Below are 19,260 nucleotides of genomic sequence, written 5' to 3' on the forward strand. Positions count from 1 at the left end.
TGGCGCCAACTGCAATAAAAACGGCGGGAGCAGCGCCTCGGTGTGTGACTGGTGCTGCTCAGGGGCACGGAGCCCGCTCGGGCCGCCCCCCGCTCCCCCGGGAGCGCATTCCGCACTCCCGGCTCCCGTGAGGGGAGCGGCCGGCCGCCTCCCGGCACGTGCGCCGTGTTTGGGGGCGGGGCCGCGCCCGACAGCTGCCGCGCCTGCGCGGGGAGGCGGGGCGCGCGCGGGGCCCGGGCGCGCCTGCGCGGCGGCGCGGGGCGGGGCGGGGCCGGGCCCGGGCGGCGGGGCCTGTTGGGTTCCGTCAGCGCCGAGCCCGGGCCGGGCGGGCAGCCAGCAGCGCCGGCGGGGGTCACCCCTCCCGGGATGTCGCAGAGTGCCATGTCCGAGACCTACGGTAGGCTCCGGGGGCGGGGTGAGGGGATCTCCCTCTCCGTCTCCCTGCTCCCCTCCGGGCGGCGGGCCCGGGGCGGGCAGTGCCCCCTGGGGAGCGGGGAAGGAGCCGGTGTGGCGGGAGGGCTGCCCGGGCTCGGGCGGTGCCTCTGCCCGACGCTGCCCCGAGTGCCCAGCGCTGCCCCGCCCCGCCCGCCGCTCCCGGGCCGGCCGCGCCCCGAGCTGTCCTGCAGGGAGCGGCTGGTGGTGGTGCCGGGAGTCCAGCGGGAAACTTGCGGGGCATGTCCGCTGGGAAAAGCTGCGAGTAAAGATCTCCTGTACTTGGAGATGGCGGGTGCTTCTGCGGTCAAGTTCAGGTTTCGGTCCTGTTGTCTTAGACGTGCAGGCGTCAGGAGGAGTTGACTGTGAGAGCGCGTTGGAGGGGAAAGGTCCGTGGGTATGTCCGTGTGTCCCTGTGTCTGTCTGCTCCTGGTAGGAAAACAGCCGATGGAGTAAGTCGGAGTGCAGGCACTGACAGGGTGTGTCCAGTGCGTCGCTGGGAAGCATCAAAGAGAAGTGAGGAGTCAAAGAGGCAAGCAGAGCTGGTATTGCTGGCTAGGTGGAGAAGAGGAGAAGCAACTGAATAGTATTAATTTATTTTCTTTATAATTTTACTTGAATCTCTGCTTTGAATAGATTTCTTTTCTACCCTTTCCATACCATACAGTTCTGTAATATTTTCCAGTATAAAAATGCCGTTGTACATATAAATATATTCTAAAGCCTTGTGGCAGGTTCATCTTCCTAGTCCATGAGAGTAGGATCAGAATTGAATAGGGAATAATTGAATAATCAAAGTAAAATTGGACACAACAACTCTGGAAACCGTTTTGGAGGCTGGGTGTCCATCAGGTGTAGGCCAAGTAACCTGATTGTTTCCACTGTGTAAGTCATTTTATTTTCAATACTGTAGCCATCAGTGCTCAGTGTTCTGTCCTACTGGTCAGTGCTTCGATGTACAGCAAATGCACAGAACTAAGGGCAAAAAGAGGCAAGAGTGTGGGACAGCCCTTGAAGTGCCAACATTAGGTTTCTCAAGCCCTTTGTCCATCCTTTTCTCAAGCTTCTTTTGTCCATCTGTTGTGGAAACATTGAAAAGTTACATGTAGAAACCAGAGGGCTGTGCTTTGTCCACCTAGATGTGAGTTTAAACAAGTTCTTCATGCCCTGTACTCCTGTGAGCTAGAACTGGGATCACTTTAGCTGTGCTTATGGTGGTCTCTGAGTTGGTAGAAAACCAGAGATGAAAGCATTTCAGTGGTGCTCCTCCTTTCATGCTGTAATACTAGGTAAGCCAAGTAGATGATTGGTATCTTAAACCAGAACATTGGAACATTTGCATTGTTGCAGTGATGCAGAATAGGGATAGTAAGCCCACTGGAGCTGTTGATACTTCCATATTATTTTGGTGTCCAAGAAAACAAGCCATTGAAATGGAAGCTTTGTAGTTGTGGGTTGTTCCTGTTGTTTAGTTCTTGTTTGGTATATTACCTTTTGGAATTTCCATGTTTGTCCTATGCACACACAGCTACAGAAAATTCAGAGCTAGAAGGCTTGAGAGTATCGAGAACACAGAAGAATAAAAGCCAAGTTATGGCATAAAGTTTAACTAATGGCTCTACAGTCTCTGACCATAACAGTAGTCAGTAACTGCTTTTGCAGTGTCTTGTCCACATATGTAGCAGCCCCATTGACAAATCAAACTTAGCAGTACCATGTGACTAAATTATGGATCTTCTGTGCTTGATGATCTCTCTGGATTTCATGTGCTCACTGTCCTAACAAAGAGTGGTTTGTTGCTGACGAGCTGTTACAATGGCTGTGGAGGATGGGAGAAGCATTAGGTCGGTTTCCTCCTGGTGACTGAGACTAGGGGTCACTGTGTCCCCCTCCTGGAATCCCTGTAGCTTGTAAATCCTTAAGTCATGAATTAGATTTTTCTTGTCACCTGAGTTATGACCCATTCTAATTGCGTAATCTCAAGCTTTTTATCCCATACAGATAGGCTCAGAAAACTCGTTGGTTGTTGGGTTGTTGTTTTTCTTCCCAATGTCATTTTGCTGTCTTTTATATTACTTCAATTTTGTTGTGAGGTTTCAACTTCTCTTTCTGTTGAGGGGGTGGGGGGATTTTTTTCAATATTTCTCTCAATCTGCAGGGAATAAAGAGCCTTTCCACTGGCCACTGCTGTTAATTTCACGTCTCCTGGGTTTTTTCTTCCCTTAGTTTCTTCCTCCATGTCAAATTCTGTCTTTGAAGGTTTTCTGTTCACTCACTTTTCACAACTTGTTCTGTCAATTATTGAGATTCTTCTCTCTTCCTTCTCTTCAAACAAAGTTCCACAGCTTCTCAGACTTGACACTAAATATGTTTTATAATTCATATTTTCACTCCTGCAGATCTCTTACATAAGTTGTGTATCTTCTGTTCTTAGCTTTCTTATCTGTTCAATTATTTATGTGTTCAATTCAGTGTCTATTCAATTGTTATGTGTTCAATTTATTCCCATACAAAGTGCCAAAAGTGACAAAACCAAACCAAACATGAATACAAGAGAATTTTGAGACTGGGTTTAGAAAGAACATTTTCCTGCTGCTTTAGGGAGAAAAGGGTTATTATTTTAGAAGTTTGACATTTAACATTGTAAACAGATCTCTTATTCGTAGGAAAACTCTTTTAACTCAAGTTTTCTGAGATGTAATGGCCTTTCTGTAGATAATTGCCATATAACAACACATGCATGTTTTAGCTTGCTTCCCAGGGCAAAATATACATGTTTTTGTGGTAAAGACAGCCTGACAGAAAGTGGCTTATTTTTAATAAATAAATACAAAGCAACCTTTGGATTTTAAATGGTAGAAGGATGGAAGTTGTGCTAGCATTGAATAAATGCAATGTGTAAGATTCAAGTCAAATCTCTTCATTCCTTAGTTCCTTGTGTTTTTTTCCACCAGCATCTACAAATCCCAATCTGGTCACGTAAGTTTACCAATCTCTGTTATTGGCACAGAATGTGTAGTCTTTCCATCCATTTGAAAATAATTCTTTTTGGTCTGGACAATTTGATTTGTGCTTTTCTTGGCATCCCATCCCATGCCATTTACCTGATGGTATTTGCATTTATCACCCTGGTCTTCAGTTTGTTTCAAATCTGATTTCACTCCTTGGAGAGCATAGCTCTTTCACTTGTGAGAAAGCAGAACTTCCCCCTCTGAAGCATTCTTTTTGCAGATTGGAATGGAGCCAGGTTGATCTGTTCTACCTGTTTATCTTGTTAGCTTTCTGCTGGAGAAAGGAGTAAGCAATGGGAATAGCTCCTCCTTTCATTCAGAGGCAGCATGTGCCAGTAGGAATGCTTCAGAGCTCTCTTTCCTCCTGCCCTATGCCGTGAATGAGAGAGTTTCCAAAGGGTCCCCATTAGTGAATATAAATTCACTAATTTCTATTAGTGAATTCTACTCTATAGCAAGGAGTTCAAACTGAGAATGGGGATATAATTTTGGTCCCCCCCTACCCTACTGTACTAGCAGTGTGAAGGAAACAATTTAATTCTCACTGCATTCTAAGGACAAAGCTACAGCATCTCAGAAGCTGTTTGACTATTTCTTCTGCTGGAGCAGACTTCAGTCAAAGGAGGAGGTTGGATGTCTGGGGGTGGTTGCCACACCAACCATCTGTTTTTGCTGGTTCTTGAGTCGAAGCCCACAATTGTCTCTCTTCTCCTTTCCCCTCAGCTCACACTGCACCACCACCCCCAAAAGCAAAAAACAAACACAAAAGACATTATGTCATTTATGTAGTTTAACAGCTTGTGCTGCTGGTGCGTCTTTAGGGTGAAGCCACAATTTTATTCCTTTTTGCCTGTGCTAGGAAATGTTTTATTTCCTGCACCCCCTACCCTGTTTGGGATCAGGTGATGCATGTAGCCTCAGAGGGGAATAAGCTGATTCTTTATAATGCCTTATTTCCTTTAACAGCCATGCTATGCTGCGTTTCATCTCCTTATGATTTCTGTAGTGCATGTTTTGTAACCTTTCTTCCCTTTAGCACAGAGTTCAGTTTTGATCCTAAATCCCTTCTGTATAAAGACAATCTTATTTAAAGGCGAAGTGCTTTAACTTTTCTAGACCTTTTCAGTAGCCAGCATGGCAGCAAGCATTTGTAACATCTGAATGCTGTTGCTTTTCAGCTTTTCTATGAAGGAGGAACAACAGAATTCAAAAGAAAAGTTTCTCTAGGGTGACAGCGTTGGCAGCTGACTGGAATGCTGGAGCTCTGAGCTGCTTTGTCAATAGGAAAAAAAAAGGAGATAAAAAAAAACTATGAAATGAAGTAAGCTAACTCCTCTGGGAAGAGGACACCAAAAAGGAAAACGAGAGCAATTAAGCAGTAGTGCAAACACTAGAATGTGAGTTGCATTTGCTGAAATTGCCAAGAATAAGTATATAAAGTTTGAGACCACAGTGACGGTCTAAAATAAGCTGTCTGCCCAATCTCATTTGATTTCTGTACTTCAAAACTATGCTAAATTTTACATACATCTTTACGTACAGCTTAAAGAGAAAACATTTCATACTCTAAATCATGTGTAAGTAATAAAAATATAGTTGATGTGGTACCAGTTGTCATACAGACATTATAAGAAAGTTGCAGAATCACAAGATGAAAAATGTTCTCCCTGTTCTTACCTGGTATTATCTTATTTGTTAATAGGCTGGCTTGTGAACTTGAAAGTTTGTTAAATCTTGGTATTTTTAACATTTGGTATTGGCGAAGCCTTTTTCTTGTCGTTCTTTGCAATTGATTAAATGTGCAGAGTATTCCATATTTCCTGAACCATGTTATCCAGTGCCCATGGATAAACCGATAACTGATAAGTCTAAAAGCTTTTTGTTAGTCTGAATAATTTACATAAAATTAGAGTTTAAAAGGATGGAAGCATGGTTATATGTGTGAAGGTAACAATGTCTTTAAGTCTACATGCTTTTGGAAACATTGCTGCCTTTGGTGCAGAAGTGTTTTAAATTTGTTGTTAGTAGGCTGACATTTTCATTTTATGAAGTGAACTAAAACATATTTATCTTAGTTTGGTGGAATAAAACACATTTCTCTTATTTTCATACTATGGAAAAAGTGAATTATGACTAGTTTCAAGTTTCATCTTAAAAAGCCCATTTACTATTTTGTCAGATGGAAATTTATTTTTTATCTACTAAGTAAGCAGGCATTGAACTGGTATCTAAGTGATTTATTTGTAGGAGAGTCTCTCTTTTAAATTTGTCTGGCACAGTAGAATCTGGATAGAAATTAGGAGTCTGTTCTGAAGTGCTGCTAAAAGATATTATCAACTGAAAGACATTAATATAAAATCCCCAAATAGCACTGTATCTTTCAGAGCAAAATATAAAGCACCTCAGCTTAAAACACCGCAGGGAAAAATGCACTGCTGTTCTGGTGCTCCTCCAGGTCAGTGCCTGGCAGTGACATGGCTGTCCCAAGACTGGCCTGCAGCCTGTCTGTGCTGAATTTGCTGCTCAGTGTGGGTCTGTGGGTTGCACAAATAAATACACCTTCCTGAGCCACATCTGACAACCAGTGCTTGCAGTTATGGTGCACATTAGTGGGGGAATAGAGTTTTGGTTTTAGTCTTTCCTGGTTTAGGTTTGCAGTAGCTGTTGTACTACTGTCAATAACATGAGTCTTCCATTGGAGAAAAAGAAAGGTAAACATAAATTTTATAATTGTTTTTAAGGAGAAAATCTGACAAACAGCATTCACCAGATACAAAGTAAAACAAAGTAAAAAAGTTTTAATTGGATTTCAGGTTTATGTTTTGAAAAATGACAGAATCAGACACAGATTATTTTAAATATGTCTATGTCTCAGCATATCTTGCATTTTGAGGTACTCTGAAAGTTCTAAAACCAGTGATATTATACACACACAATAGCTTAAATATACAAAATTATGTAAAAGGCAGCTAACCAGTGATATTTGATCCATAAAACTTGAAACTTGGCTTTCTTTGAGATGCATTTTTTCTTAACCTAACACTTTGGGCTATTTATGATACCTACATTTCATGCTAACAGTGAAGGGTTCTCAGCTTCAGCGTGTTTTGCAGTTGAGATGACATGAAGGGCTCTTCTTTAGAGGAGTTAACAAAATTTTCACAACCTGAAGGAAAATCCTTTTTGTAATTTTTTTTTTTTTAATCCAGAAAGCATGAGCAGCTGGGTGGGGGCGTGACAAATGAGAGGATTTTTGGAACAGAAAGTCTTGAGCATGTAAATGGTCATATTTGTGAGCAAGAAACAGCCTCCTTCTTAGAAGGGTAAAATTCAGAATCTATTCCGAGCCTGTTACAGCATTTGAAACAAGAAGGGCAATTGTCGGGGTCGGCTTTTACTCATCTCTGCCCCAACACGGGGAAAAGGTGGTTCTGGGCAGGCCACGCTTTGAAGAAGGACTCTGGACTCTTGCTTTTCAGTCTTCAGTCGTGTTTATTGTTCCTTATCTACAAAGTTTTTCTGTCTGTCCAGCCAAGGTCTGAGCAGCAAGACAGCCAAGGGCACTCTCTCCCGCCCACGGGGCAGTTGTCTCTTTCATAGTAAAAACTACATATAAGATATTTACCTTCTATTTCCAATACTTTTAACCCTTGTTGGCAAGTGTACCTTCACCATGAACCAATCCACACATGCCAACATCATCCTAAACATGGATGCCAAGGAGAAGAAAGAAGAAGGACAGGGCACGCCCAAATCCCTCCATCTTGGGATCTCTGACCCCCATGTACAGGATTCCAAACCCCCCTGTACAAGGTTCAAAACCCCCTGTACCATGCTCCAAAATTTTTCCCTTCACCCTGTGATTGCTACTACTATGCTACTTAAACTTTTGTGGCCTGTAATTCTTCATATAAGGTTGGCAATTTGCTCCATGAATTAGGATCGAATTTCCAGGTGTCTTTGGCTTCCTGCCAGAGCTTTGAGACATCCAGGGCATCCAGAGAGATGCCCTGGGTTCCGACAGGCAATATGTAATAAAGCAAAAATCCATAGTAAAACATTACCTCATTTTAAATATAAATAAAATCCAGAAGGCATTTGAAGATGAAGAACAGTAGACATTTCCAGGACTCATAGCCCTGTCTTTTTAACAGAGGGAATCTTCAGTGGGAATCTTCTTAGCCTTTGAGAAACTTGCTTGTTCCTTTTGCCCTTGCTAGGGGGTGTTTGATATACCATAACAAGTAACTCTTTCATTAAATGGAATGAGCACATAGATCTGTGTGCATCTTAAATTCAGTTTTTGAAACTAAGTACTCAAATGAGGTCCTGGTAAAGGATTGTATCAGTTCTTGACTTACTTAGCATAATTTAGTTTTGTTTTTATTCGGCCATTCCCTACCCATGTAGCCCACTTGACAGCTTTGACCAGTCTTAACAAAATTAATGTTTTTATTGTTGTTGATATTGCAAACTAAGTCATTTTCTTTGCATTCTGTTTCTTAGGGAAACAATGCAATAAAGAGTAAAAATTCTGCTGCTAGTAGAAAAATAAATAGGGAATCTTGCATGAGCTGTAAAGGTTGCCTTGGTGGCAGTATATTAAGAAAACCAGTTGTAAGCTTTCTAATCAGTTTATCATTTTTGAGAGCTGCAAGACAGGGAAGCTTTCTTCAGTTTTCAGCAAAACTGAAAGCAGATTTGTGGTGGTAGCATGAGAGCATTTTATGTAACTGCTGAAACAATAGAAATGGGCCATAAATCTTGAACATGTGTATTACCAATGAACATTGATACAAATGGCTCATAAATAGGTAACAGAAATACATGTTATTAATTTAACACGTGGAAGAAATGTGAAACTAGGCATCCCAGAATAAAAATTATTTCTTCCCTCTAAATTTTGCAGAGAAATACTGTGGTTGTCCCAGCTGTACAAGGATTAAAAACAAAGTATGAGTATTAAACTATTAATAGAGAATTTCAAATTTATGTAAATTCAAAACAAAACAAACAAAAAAAAATCCCCAAAGAAACCAACCAACCAAAAAAAAAAAGCCAAAACAAACAAACAAAAAAAAAGAAAAGGCCAAAAAAAACAACCACAACTACCCCTCTCTGGAGTTTTAGATTTTGAGAAATTATATCATTATATATTTGTGTTGACTATAGTTAATACCTTACACACTCTTAAAACACATTATTGGAATACAAGCCAACCATTTACCTGTGGTTGAGCCTATTTTAACTGAACTCAGATTCAGCTGTTTCTGCTGGGTTGTGTCTTTCTTGCCTCTCCAGAAAGAAGAATTCTTAGTTCTTGCTGTGTAACATCAATGTTGCAGACACTGGATGATTCTCCAGATGTATTGCTATTTTGCTAATTTTGTCATCTATTCCCTTCTCTTTGAAATAACAGCTACAAGACAATAGCTGGCTTGTGGTTTTGGTCTTGTAACAAAAGTATGAGTCCATACTAAAATTTAACAATTTCTTTTTCTTTCAATCTTTAGATTTTCTGTTTAAGTTCTTGGTGATAGGAAATGCTGGAACTGGAAAATCCTGTTTGCTACACCAATTTATTGAAAAGAAATGTAAGTACATATGAAGAACAGTAAGAGTTCTCCACTTGTACCAGAGGTAAAGGCTCTGCCTACATTAGTACCTGCCATTGATAGGGGAGCTCCCATAATTCTCTTCTTGTGTAGAAGAATCCCATAAATCTCTTCTTGATTTTAGTAAAGAATTATGTTCAGAACTGTGCTGTAAATTCTTATTGCTCACAATTTTTCTTTAATCTAAAACCTAATATGGAGCATTACCTTCTGTTATTCTCAAATAAATACAACAAGATGTTGGTGAAAATACAGACTTACTTTCTGTGAGAAGTATAATTTGCAGCTCCAAGATTCCCTGCATATATATTACAGACTCTTGTAGAAAAAATAATGAAAGAAAAGTTGAATTGCTTGAGTAGATTTAGAAAGCCTGTAGCATCTTGCAAAATAAATAGTAACTCTGTTTTCTTTGTTAAGGACTGTGGTCTATGATAAATATTGATAGAGATTAGGTTGTGAAAGTTATTCAGAGATGAGCAAATAACATAAAAGAAAAAATTCTGTTGGATTGTGCATTTGGCATCAAGATTAAACAAAAATAGTATGCATTTAGAAACCTTTGTAAATCTAAGTTGTCTTTCTCAACCAAACAGTAATTCACCTTATGTCTTGAGGAATACTTAAGGATTATGATGTGTAAGCACTAAAGAACATGGCTTGATTCTGAGTGAACTTGAAACAAGCCCTTGCTTCTAGTAGGGGCAGCTGTAAATTGCTGAGATTCTCTGGTATCAACAGCATACACAGAGCAAGTATCTTAACTTTGTGCATTAAAAAAGAATTGGCTTTTGCATATTCATGGCCAAGACTGTGTGCATTCTCATTAATTTTAATTTTAAATGGCGTCAAAGTATTAGAAAACGCAGCTGTACAAAAAGTACAAAAAGTATGGAAATTATTTAAAGCAGGCCTTTCTAGTAATGAGTTTGAATTGACTAAACTGTCAAAAATTGTAAGAACATTCATTTCCGTGTGGTGGCAGTGAGCTTATGAACTGCACTGAATTTGATGGTTCAGGAAGTTTGTAATTTGGACACTGAGGTGTTTTTGATAGTATCTAAATTGTTTTTTGTAAAAACTATTCACTAAATATTCTTCAAATAAGTTTTGTTTTCTTTCTTTTTTCGTAGTCAAAGATGACTCAAATCATACTATAGGAGTGGAATTCGGTTCAAAGATCATAAATGTTGGTGGTAAATATGTAAAATTGCAGATATGGGATACAGCAGGACAAGAGCGGTTCAGGTACGCTTTTCAGCCATTTTATTAAGTGTTATTACAATTGCTGCTGTGAGTGGTGGATATTATTTATCTGCTTGTAAGCAGGCAAAGCTTTTTGGTCAATGGAATTTTTTGCTTTCATATTAACCTTCCAACCTGGACACAGTGACACAAATCCATCGATTTCGGTGGAGCAGTGCTGCCTTGCAAGGTCTGAATTTCTGCTCTTTCTTTCATTGGGTATTTTCTGTTAAGGTATGTGAGTGGAATAGGTGGCTAAAATCTTGCTCACCAGCCCAATTCATAACTAACTATTTTAACTAAGAGTATGCTCTTAACTCTGTTTAGGAGACCTTCTATTGGTTGGAATAAGTAAATGTCAGGAAGCTGTAAGCTGTTCAAAATCTGCATGAAAGCAATTGCACAGTATAATTATATACAGTTTTATTAGAGAAGAACAAAATCAGTCAAATTCATTGGGGTGAATACATTACTAGAAAGACTAAGATATCTTAAGTTTCTTAGAAAAAAAAATCAATTTGTCAGCTTATAACAATCAATGCACTCTTAATGCTGTATTTTAAGTGTTCTACATCTGAGGAATAAATAAAACATAGAAAAAATCTAATGGATTCCTGGGTACATTCATCATCAAATAGGACATCAATTTTTAAAATATATTTTGGGGGGAATGGAGTGTGTGTCTGAGGTCTCTTTGTTTTGGGAGAGGGGTTGGTTAACAAAGGTGAGTGTGATGGTAGAAGTCTGAGTATTGGGCAGCAATCCAGGTAAATGTCTTCTATCAGACAAGTCCTTTGGATATACTTCTGACTAAATAAAGCTGGGCTGTGATACATAGTCTTCATTAACGAGGTCTTTTCAGTGTGTTGGCCAGATATCAGCCTCCAGTTCTGTATCTGGTCATGTATTATGATGATTTGTATGCCTTCAGCACCACATGGATCATAATGGACTCTGAGAATCCTCATACAGATATATTTAATCAAAGTGCTTCATCAAAATCCTGGTTGTAATTAGTCTGCTGCTGCACAGCTGATAACATTGTCTAAAAAACATGTTTTGTTTTAAATATGTAAATAAGAATTCTGTTTCATAGTACAGATTGTGTTATATTAATGCAGATTTTAAAGAATGAAGGCACCACAGAAATGCGTATTTGTAAATGTGTATAAATTAAATTTTTAAATGTGTATAAATACAGAAATGTGTATTTGTGATTCTGTTTCAGGTCTGTAACAAGGAGTTACTACAGAGGGGCTGCAGGTGCTTTGCTTGTCTATGATATAACCAGGTAAGAAGGCCAGCAGCTCTTTTGCTCATAGGCTGCCAGATCCAATTAATGCACAATGATTCCTCCCCAAGTTCCTAATGCTTCCTGCAAGATTGGGCAGGAAGAAAAGAAAGAAAGTGTAAGAAGTACTTCTGTTTCAGTGCATATTTAAGCTTTGGAACTTGCTTACATGAGACATTGTGAATGTCAGATGTGAACAATCCTAAAGGGTTACACAAATTTGTGGGGATTGGCCCCCCCAGTCACTGATCTAATAATGGTGAACTACATGCAGCCACTGGCTCAGCAAGCCCTGTCACAGAAACAAGAGTGGACTTCAGCCACCCTTAACCAAGGTGATGCACCCTTTCTTGTGGAAACTGCTGATCACTGTGCTGGGATAGAAGGTTATCCTCTGGAGAATCTAGCTGTGCCTGCACATTCTTTTAACTGTAGGCCAAACTTCTGTTCATCTCTGCATCTTTTAATGTTTTAATATTATAGGCAGCCAATAAAACTCCTTACCATTATATGTGTTCACATTCTTCCTGCCACCATTGACTGATATTTGTCAGATAAGTTTTGGGTTGGTTAATGGTGGTCCACCAGGTTGTTTCTTGTTGTTTTTTGAGTGAAGGGTTCTCTCAGCAGGCTTTGAAATCTGTGGTCTGTGCTTTAGGTCAGCTGGAGTCACCTGTCAGTCTTACTGCTTGAAAGCTTTCTCGCTGACCACTGCTACAATGTCAAGTGGTGTGTGCAGGGTGACTGCCTGCAGAGTAGGTCCTGGCACTGGTGTGAAAGTTCAGGCATGCACACCTACACAAGCCTCGTAAATTTGTACAGTCCCACTGGTAATTTAATTCCAAGTGGAATTCCAAGTGGAACAATATCTCATTCTGTTATCACAAAAGGTCAAAACTAGATAAGAGCTTAAAATTTTAGCTTAACACATTTTTACAATTTATAATTGTGTGTTTATAATTGTGATTATTATATAATTGTGTGTTTATATATTGTGATTAATTTTATCTTGATTTTTAAAAATTCAAGCTTTTAAATAGTTTCATGAAGGAATTTGATACTCTTCCCAGTTCGTCACTGGCACACTGAGATGTGTAGGTGCCTTGCCTGACTACCAGCATTTTGTTTGCCACAAACACAGATTTGCTGTCTGATTTTGGTTCGGTGAGCTGTTCACGATAAATGAGTGTGTCCTAATAAAGGATTTCGTGTCCTGTGCAGCCGGGAAACCTACAATGCACTTACTAATTGGTTGACGGATGCAAGAATGTTAGCAAGTCAAAATATTGTGATAATACTGTGTGGAAACAAAAAGGATCTTGATGCAGATCGTGAAGTCACTTTTTTAGAAGCATCCCGGTTTGCACAGGAAAATGGTAAGTACAGAACCTTCGTGTAGCATTCAGTGATGGATAATCCTTCAGATCATTTACATTTTTGTATAGTTAGGCTGTACTTTGTGCCCTGTCTACAGAAAAGAGTTCTGTCAGTACCTGAGGCCCAGAGAGGCGGTGCCTGCAGTGAAAAATACATGTACTACTCAAGTCTCATGAGCAGTGGTTCTTCCCCTCACAGCTGCTTCTTTAAGAATACCTTCTATGGAGATATATTCTGTAGGAAATGTAATACAACTTCAGGTATTGCCTTGCCTCCAAACAGCTGAGGAGAAAATAAAGGACATGAATTCCCATTTTTCAGCATATTAAAGACTCTGTAGATAACAGACAAAGTTGTATGGGAGGTGCTGCAGTTTGAAGCAATGAGTTCTACTCATTGAAAACTGAGTTCAGTGCAGGTCATGGGTCCAGAAAACTACTACCTGGTCTGTAACATTCAGAATTTCCAGTCTGAGGACACGATTCTGAGTCAGCTAAAGCCATGCTTGGTCTGAGTTTCTGTGCTGCAGTCCTGCCATCAGCAAAACGTGGTTTTGCTTTTATCAATTAAAGTCTTTTCTAACTCTGGTTACTGGCTATGCTTTTGCATGTAACCTCCATTAATGGGAAACTGTATGAAGTTTGGTTTCAAGTACAGTTTTGCATACATAGCCCAAGTTATCTTTGGATTCCAGCTTTCTAGGGTCCCTGAATAAATTTTAGAGGATTTTTTGTAGTTTTTAAAGGAACTAATCAAAAGTTAGTTTATCTGGACCATGCTTTTTGACTGTAGATCTCTGTGAAAATATTCTTATTGTTCCTGGTTTTCATGCTTTGAATTACTATACCTGCTATTTCAGACTTGTTTTGAGGATTTTTTTTTGGTGTCAAATGCAGAACTGATGTTCTTGGAAACAAGTGCTCTGACGGGGGAAAATGTGGAAGAGGCCTTTGTACAGTGTGCGAGGAAAATACTCAATAAAATTGAATCAGGTAAATTAAGCTTTATATTTATAAATCTTTTATCTGAAAATGAATAAAAGTGCACATGGAAATATCTTCATTCAAAGTCCTCTAATAGAATTAAACCAAAAAACCCAAAAATTTCATTTTGGTAAAATAACATATTTGTTTTCTAGTTGCTTCTCATATACTTTAATAGGAATGGATGTCTGAGTGAGATCTACATATCCAAAAAGAGGTGGTGGTGTGAATTGTGGGTGATGTTTACCTTAACATCAGATCTGAGTGTAGGTTCTGTATTCTGTGGTTTGCTGCATCCCTACCAAGCAAATACCAAGCCTGACGTTTGACAGTTTTTGTAGTCCAGAATAAAAACCTAATATCAGGGCAGTCATACCTTAAATTTTGCTTCTCATGTGTAACGGGAAATACAGTCAAGAGAGCGTGAACAGTTATACTAAACATTTCAGGGATGTTTCCTAGCAACTGTTTCTCTGAAGTGACCTCTCTGCCTCTCAGTTGAAATCATTTTTACTTTTACAGATCTAGAAATATACCAGAAGCTTCTCAACACAAGTGGGCAGGTTTCTGCTGGAAACAGGCTCCTATGTGCTAGATATCATTACAGCTAATTTGCATTCCATTTTTTTTTCTAGCTGCTTGGTATCTTTAAAGTTTTAAGTATTTGCCATATTGAAAAGTCAGTCTTGGATTCTAATTACATGTTTCCTATGCCAAACAGAAATTCTTAGATTAAAATGATATGATATTATATGTTCAAAGGAATTTTCTGATTACTGCATCAAATCAATGCCAAACAGCAGCTTTCATTTTAAACAAACAAAAGAACCTAAACAAACCCAAAACATAAATGAAAACAGAAAGTATAGCTAGTTTTTCATGATACTGTAGTTTGATGACTGCTTTAAAGGGGCACTGCCACCACAGAATTGTCTTATTCTTTGTGAACTGCTCCTGGCTTTTTTTTGTGCCAGCACAGATCCATTGAATCATGCAAAAATGGAGACTATAAGGATCTTGTGGAGGTCTCTCTCAGCCAGGCCACCATACAGCCATAAGAACAGTTCTGAAGACAGAGGGTATGAAGTAGGCAGAAGTGTATACCGGAAGCTGGAAAGGTTGATCATTTACCCTGGGGAGCAGTTCTTTTCAGAATCCTTCTATCAGATTGATCCATTTTTGTTTGGCTTGGTATCTACAGTACTGTTTTCTTTGCTTATGCGCCTCTGAAAACAGGAAGTTTTTACTGTATTCACAGAAAACATTTTAGACCTTTCTTTTGCTCAAGGTAGTGCAAATGCATTTCTTGTTTGCAGCCTAACTCTGAGACAGATTGCGTTGTCATCATGATCAAGGGCATATGGTTAAATTAGAGGAGAAAATGATTCAGGTTTGAAATTGCCTAAAAGCAGACAGAATTGAGATAATCTCTCCATAAATAGATCAGAATATAATTATGCTTTTTCTTTAATCTAATGTTAATGGTTAATTTAGAATGTATTATTTGCACATGACCTATGTTCTTGTTACCATTTTGTTTCTCATCAGGAGAATTGGATCCAGAAAGAATGGGCTCAGGGATTCAGTATGGAGATGCTGCCTTGAGACAGCTGAGGTCACCACGCAGAGCACAAGCACAAAGTGCTCAAGACTGTGGGTGTTAGAGAAACAAAACACAAAATCCCAAATACTTACTTTAGATACAGAAGGTAAGGCTAAAAAAATCTTGGGCTGGTGGGCAAACTAGCATATTTCATAAATGTGCTGTATTGAGTGCTTGCCTTTTTCCCAGTTAGCCTGTAAGTTACAGAGGATCTATTGAAATAATGCACAGTGGAATGGACTGGTGTTTTTATACTTTGGTCTTTGTTCCTTCATGCTGGGAAGACTAGGGCTCTTAGTGAAGTATTTCTAAATCTTAGCTTAATCTGAGTAATGCTGGGGAAACATTTTAAAATTCTCTATTCCTGAAGCACATTATAGGCCTAATAGCTACCTAATGCACTGCAGAGAAAGTGAATCAATTCTGTTGCATTGGGAACAAACATTAGTACAAGTAAGCATTCACAAAATGTATGGTACAGTATCTTGTCCTAAGATATTATAAAGTCTTTTCTGAAAATGAGACTTAAACACTGAGACTCAAAAATTAAAGATAACACTAAATTTCTAACTTCCTCTGACTTTTTTGCCCTACCTAAAAGCAGCCTGAATTTATTCCGATTCCTGTCTGCTATAAGCAGAAATGTAAAGAAGAGTAGTTATTTGTTGCTTAAGCAATGTTGTCATCTAAAGTAGTTCTTCTGGGGCTGTTGCAGCCTAGGAAATAGGTGTGCAGTGTTCTAAAGTTCTTCCAAAGATGTTGTTCAGAGAAAGTGAGGAAAGGCTTTTTCCCTTTAGCAGTTGTTGAAGAGACATAAGTCACATGAACTAAGAACAGCTCTGTGGTTAGTCTTGCTTATGTTTAGAAGACAGTTGTCTTAAGACACTTCTCAACAGTCACTGGATTTTACATAACTCTTTGCAGTATGCAGTGGCTCTTAGGGCTGTTCTTTCTCCCTGTGTAGTTAATTATTCTGCTTTAATTAATAATTATTTCTCTAGTACAAGGACAGTGATATTAAGTAATTACTGCAGGCATAGTTACTGCATCACTTTTACTGTATTCATTCATCAGCTTGAGCAGTGCACACAACAGAAGCTTTATGGAATATTAAATAAGGCAGCACATAATTCTACATTCTCATATTTTTCTCCTGTGTTCTGGGAGCTTAGCTCCCAATTAAAGCCCAGAATTTTAAATAATGAATCCCTGAACTGCTCTCCTCTCATACAATTCCATGCTTCAACTAAGAGACTGCTAGAAAAGGGCTTTAAAGTTCAGCTTTGGTATGGCCCTACAGAAATGAAAATTTATTGATCTTATCTCAAGAGCTTAGTTTTCAGATTGATCAGATATGGGTAATTAATAGAGTTCTTATGTATTTTATAGCTGTCCTTGCTAATGGTGTTTGAAGAAACAGAAAAGCTTGAAGGCTGTGCAGTTTTTAAAAACATCTTTCCACTATCTACAAACAGAGCAGACCACTGACAGAAAGGTGTCCTGTGGTAGGGGGCAGGAATGTGCACAACACAGAAGTCTGAAAAGTGAACTGGATAGTTTGCTGGACAATATTAAGGCTCATATCTGTATGTAAATGTTTTCCATTATCTGTTTTTGTTCTTTCACCTCTAGTTTAAAGCATTGCAATGTACTGTAAATAATGTAACAGTAAATTTACAAAGCATGGTATACCTATGTATGCTATTAGAATGTTGCACTATAAGCAGTTTAATATTTTATTTTTTTATCATATAAACAAATTTAACTGAGGTAGGCTTTGTCACATTTGTTTGTTGCACAATAGTTTGTATTTACAACCAGAATTATAAAACCACTGGCAACTGTCAGTGAGAGGTTGTTGGTTTATTTTTTCCTACTCAGTTTGCCACATTCTAACAAGCTGTTGACAGGATCAATTCTTAACATGTGGTTATGACCCATACTTTTGTATCCTGATAGTCAAGTTGGAAAAGGCAAGTTAAAGCACAAGAGCAGAGCAAGGTTGCTACACTGAGCTATGCCATCTTTCATAAAACTAGAGTTCTGTTTATTCCCTTTGTCCTGAATTTTTTGTTCAAATAGATGCTTATCTGAAAAGTATGCACCTTGGGTTGTTTCTGAATTAAATGGAATTAAGCATGCTTTGTACTTGAAAAGCCTGGGTTTAGGTTTAAAACGGCTGTTGGGTCCAAAAACTTTCATGTTGTGTCACTCCTCTGATTGTTGTATTTAGGATTGGATTTGTTACAGAACTAATAACAATTATTCCCAATGGCATTCTCTTCCTGGTAAGAGTGTGAAGTATTTTTTGAAGTAGCATAATTGTATTTTCAAGAACATCAGAGAACTCCAAACAAGCTTACCTGTCTTAATCCTCAGATCAGTTTGGCTTTCAGAACTGCAAATACTTACCAAAAGCAAGTCCTCTGGAGCAGGAAGTTGGATGGAGCTGCCTGCTCCACAGTCCAAATAGCCAGTTATTAATTGGGATGTGTTACCCCCCCAGAGCTGAGGAGGGTGTTGGTTCCAAAACCCCAAACAGTTCTGGAATGCTGGGAAAAGATGAGGTACTGGGTGGTCTATTCCACCACATGCCATTCCACAACCCAGTCAGGTTTCTTGGCACACTGATAAGAGCCTAGCACTGACACAGCACAAGCAGAGCTGAAGGTTGTTCTCCTGACACTGTTAGAGTGGTGGAAGGGGTGTTGCCTATTTATTGATCAAAACCTCTTTCTCTTCTTACAGTAGCAGTTGAAAGGAGCAGAGGACTGTTGCTTATAAATAGAAATTTCAGGGGTTTCACAGGAATTTTCTTCTACTTCTTTCTGTCCCTTTTACATACAAGGCCTCTTTTATACTTGGTTCTTATGATCATTTTGGTCAAGTGTCTCTGGTTTAAAAAGCAGTAAGCAGTTTTATTCTTTCAGTAACTGTCTTAAAGCTGTCCCCTTCCTCCCTGGAAGGAAAGACTAGTGTCATTATAATGAGTTTGGACATGTTTTCACCATTTTTTAATGTATACTCTCACTGTATACACATTAACCTGGTTAATGTGCATGTTTTTTAGTATCTCAGCCTTTTATGCTGCATATCTTGCTGACATTCTAAAAAGAAATTTTCTAAAATTGCAACTTCTTAGAGAAGTACTGTTGGAAGCAATAGCTCTCAGCAGTGCAAACTCTATTGTTTACTATTGCTCTTCTGAGAGTCTTTTATTTCTAGAAATAAACCATGCCAGTATCAGCTCTGGAGTGTATTTCAAGCTTTAGCATTATAGTTGACACCTAGCTCTCCTGAACAGTCAGTCATAAATAGGCTATGTATGTTTTCAGGGTAAAATTCTTACTTTACCAAAGCAAGATGGGTGGGAGTTTTACATTAAATACCACCAGCTACCTATATCTGAGGTTTCATTGGATGTGGAGCTTTAGCTGTTCAGCCCATTAAGAGATTTAAATGTCTTATTAAAGCCTGTGTCTTGCCTTTAATGAGTCTGTTGGCCTACAGTATTTCATTTAATGCTTGTATCTAGCACCAAATAAAGAATCTTCCTTGATTTTCTTCCAGTAGATTCTGTGTACTTGTACAAGCTTTGTCTGTTAAGTGAAGTCAATAACATGACTGTTGGGCCACTCACATAGGATTCACAGTTGCCTCATCTTATCCTTTCTTTGTATTCAAATAGGTATTGCTCATGAGT

At 39.1% G+C, this 19,260-nt stretch overlaps 1 protein-coding gene across 1 annotated transcript; it reads left to right on the forward strand.

The window, feature by feature from the left end:
- The first annotated feature begins 241 nt into the window (after window positions 1–241).
- Window positions 242–19,129, forward strand: RAB4A (RAB4A, member RAS oncogene family). The gene is made up of 8 exons (XM_064413861.1): window positions 242–397; window positions 8,957–9,037; window positions 10,192–10,306; window positions 11,532–11,594; window positions 12,816–12,970; window positions 13,868–13,963; window positions 15,503–15,663; window positions 16,947–19,129. The coding sequence occupies exons 1-7, from the start codon at window positions 367–369 to the stop codon at window positions 15,616–15,618; spliced, it is 657 nt and encodes a 218-aa protein (XP_064269931.1). The 5' UTR covers window positions 242–366; the 3' UTR covers window positions 15,619–15,663; window positions 16,947–19,129.
- The last annotated feature ends 131 nt before the right edge of the window (window positions 19,130–19,260 follow it).

The sequence above is a fragment of the Passer domesticus genome, chromosome 3, assembly GCF_036417665.1.
Source record: "Passer domesticus isolate bPasDom1 chromosome 3, bPasDom1.hap1, whole genome shotgun sequence".
In the NCBI taxonomy this organism is placed as follows: domain Eukaryota; kingdom Metazoa; phylum Chordata; class Aves; order Passeriformes; family Passeridae; genus Passer; species Passer domesticus.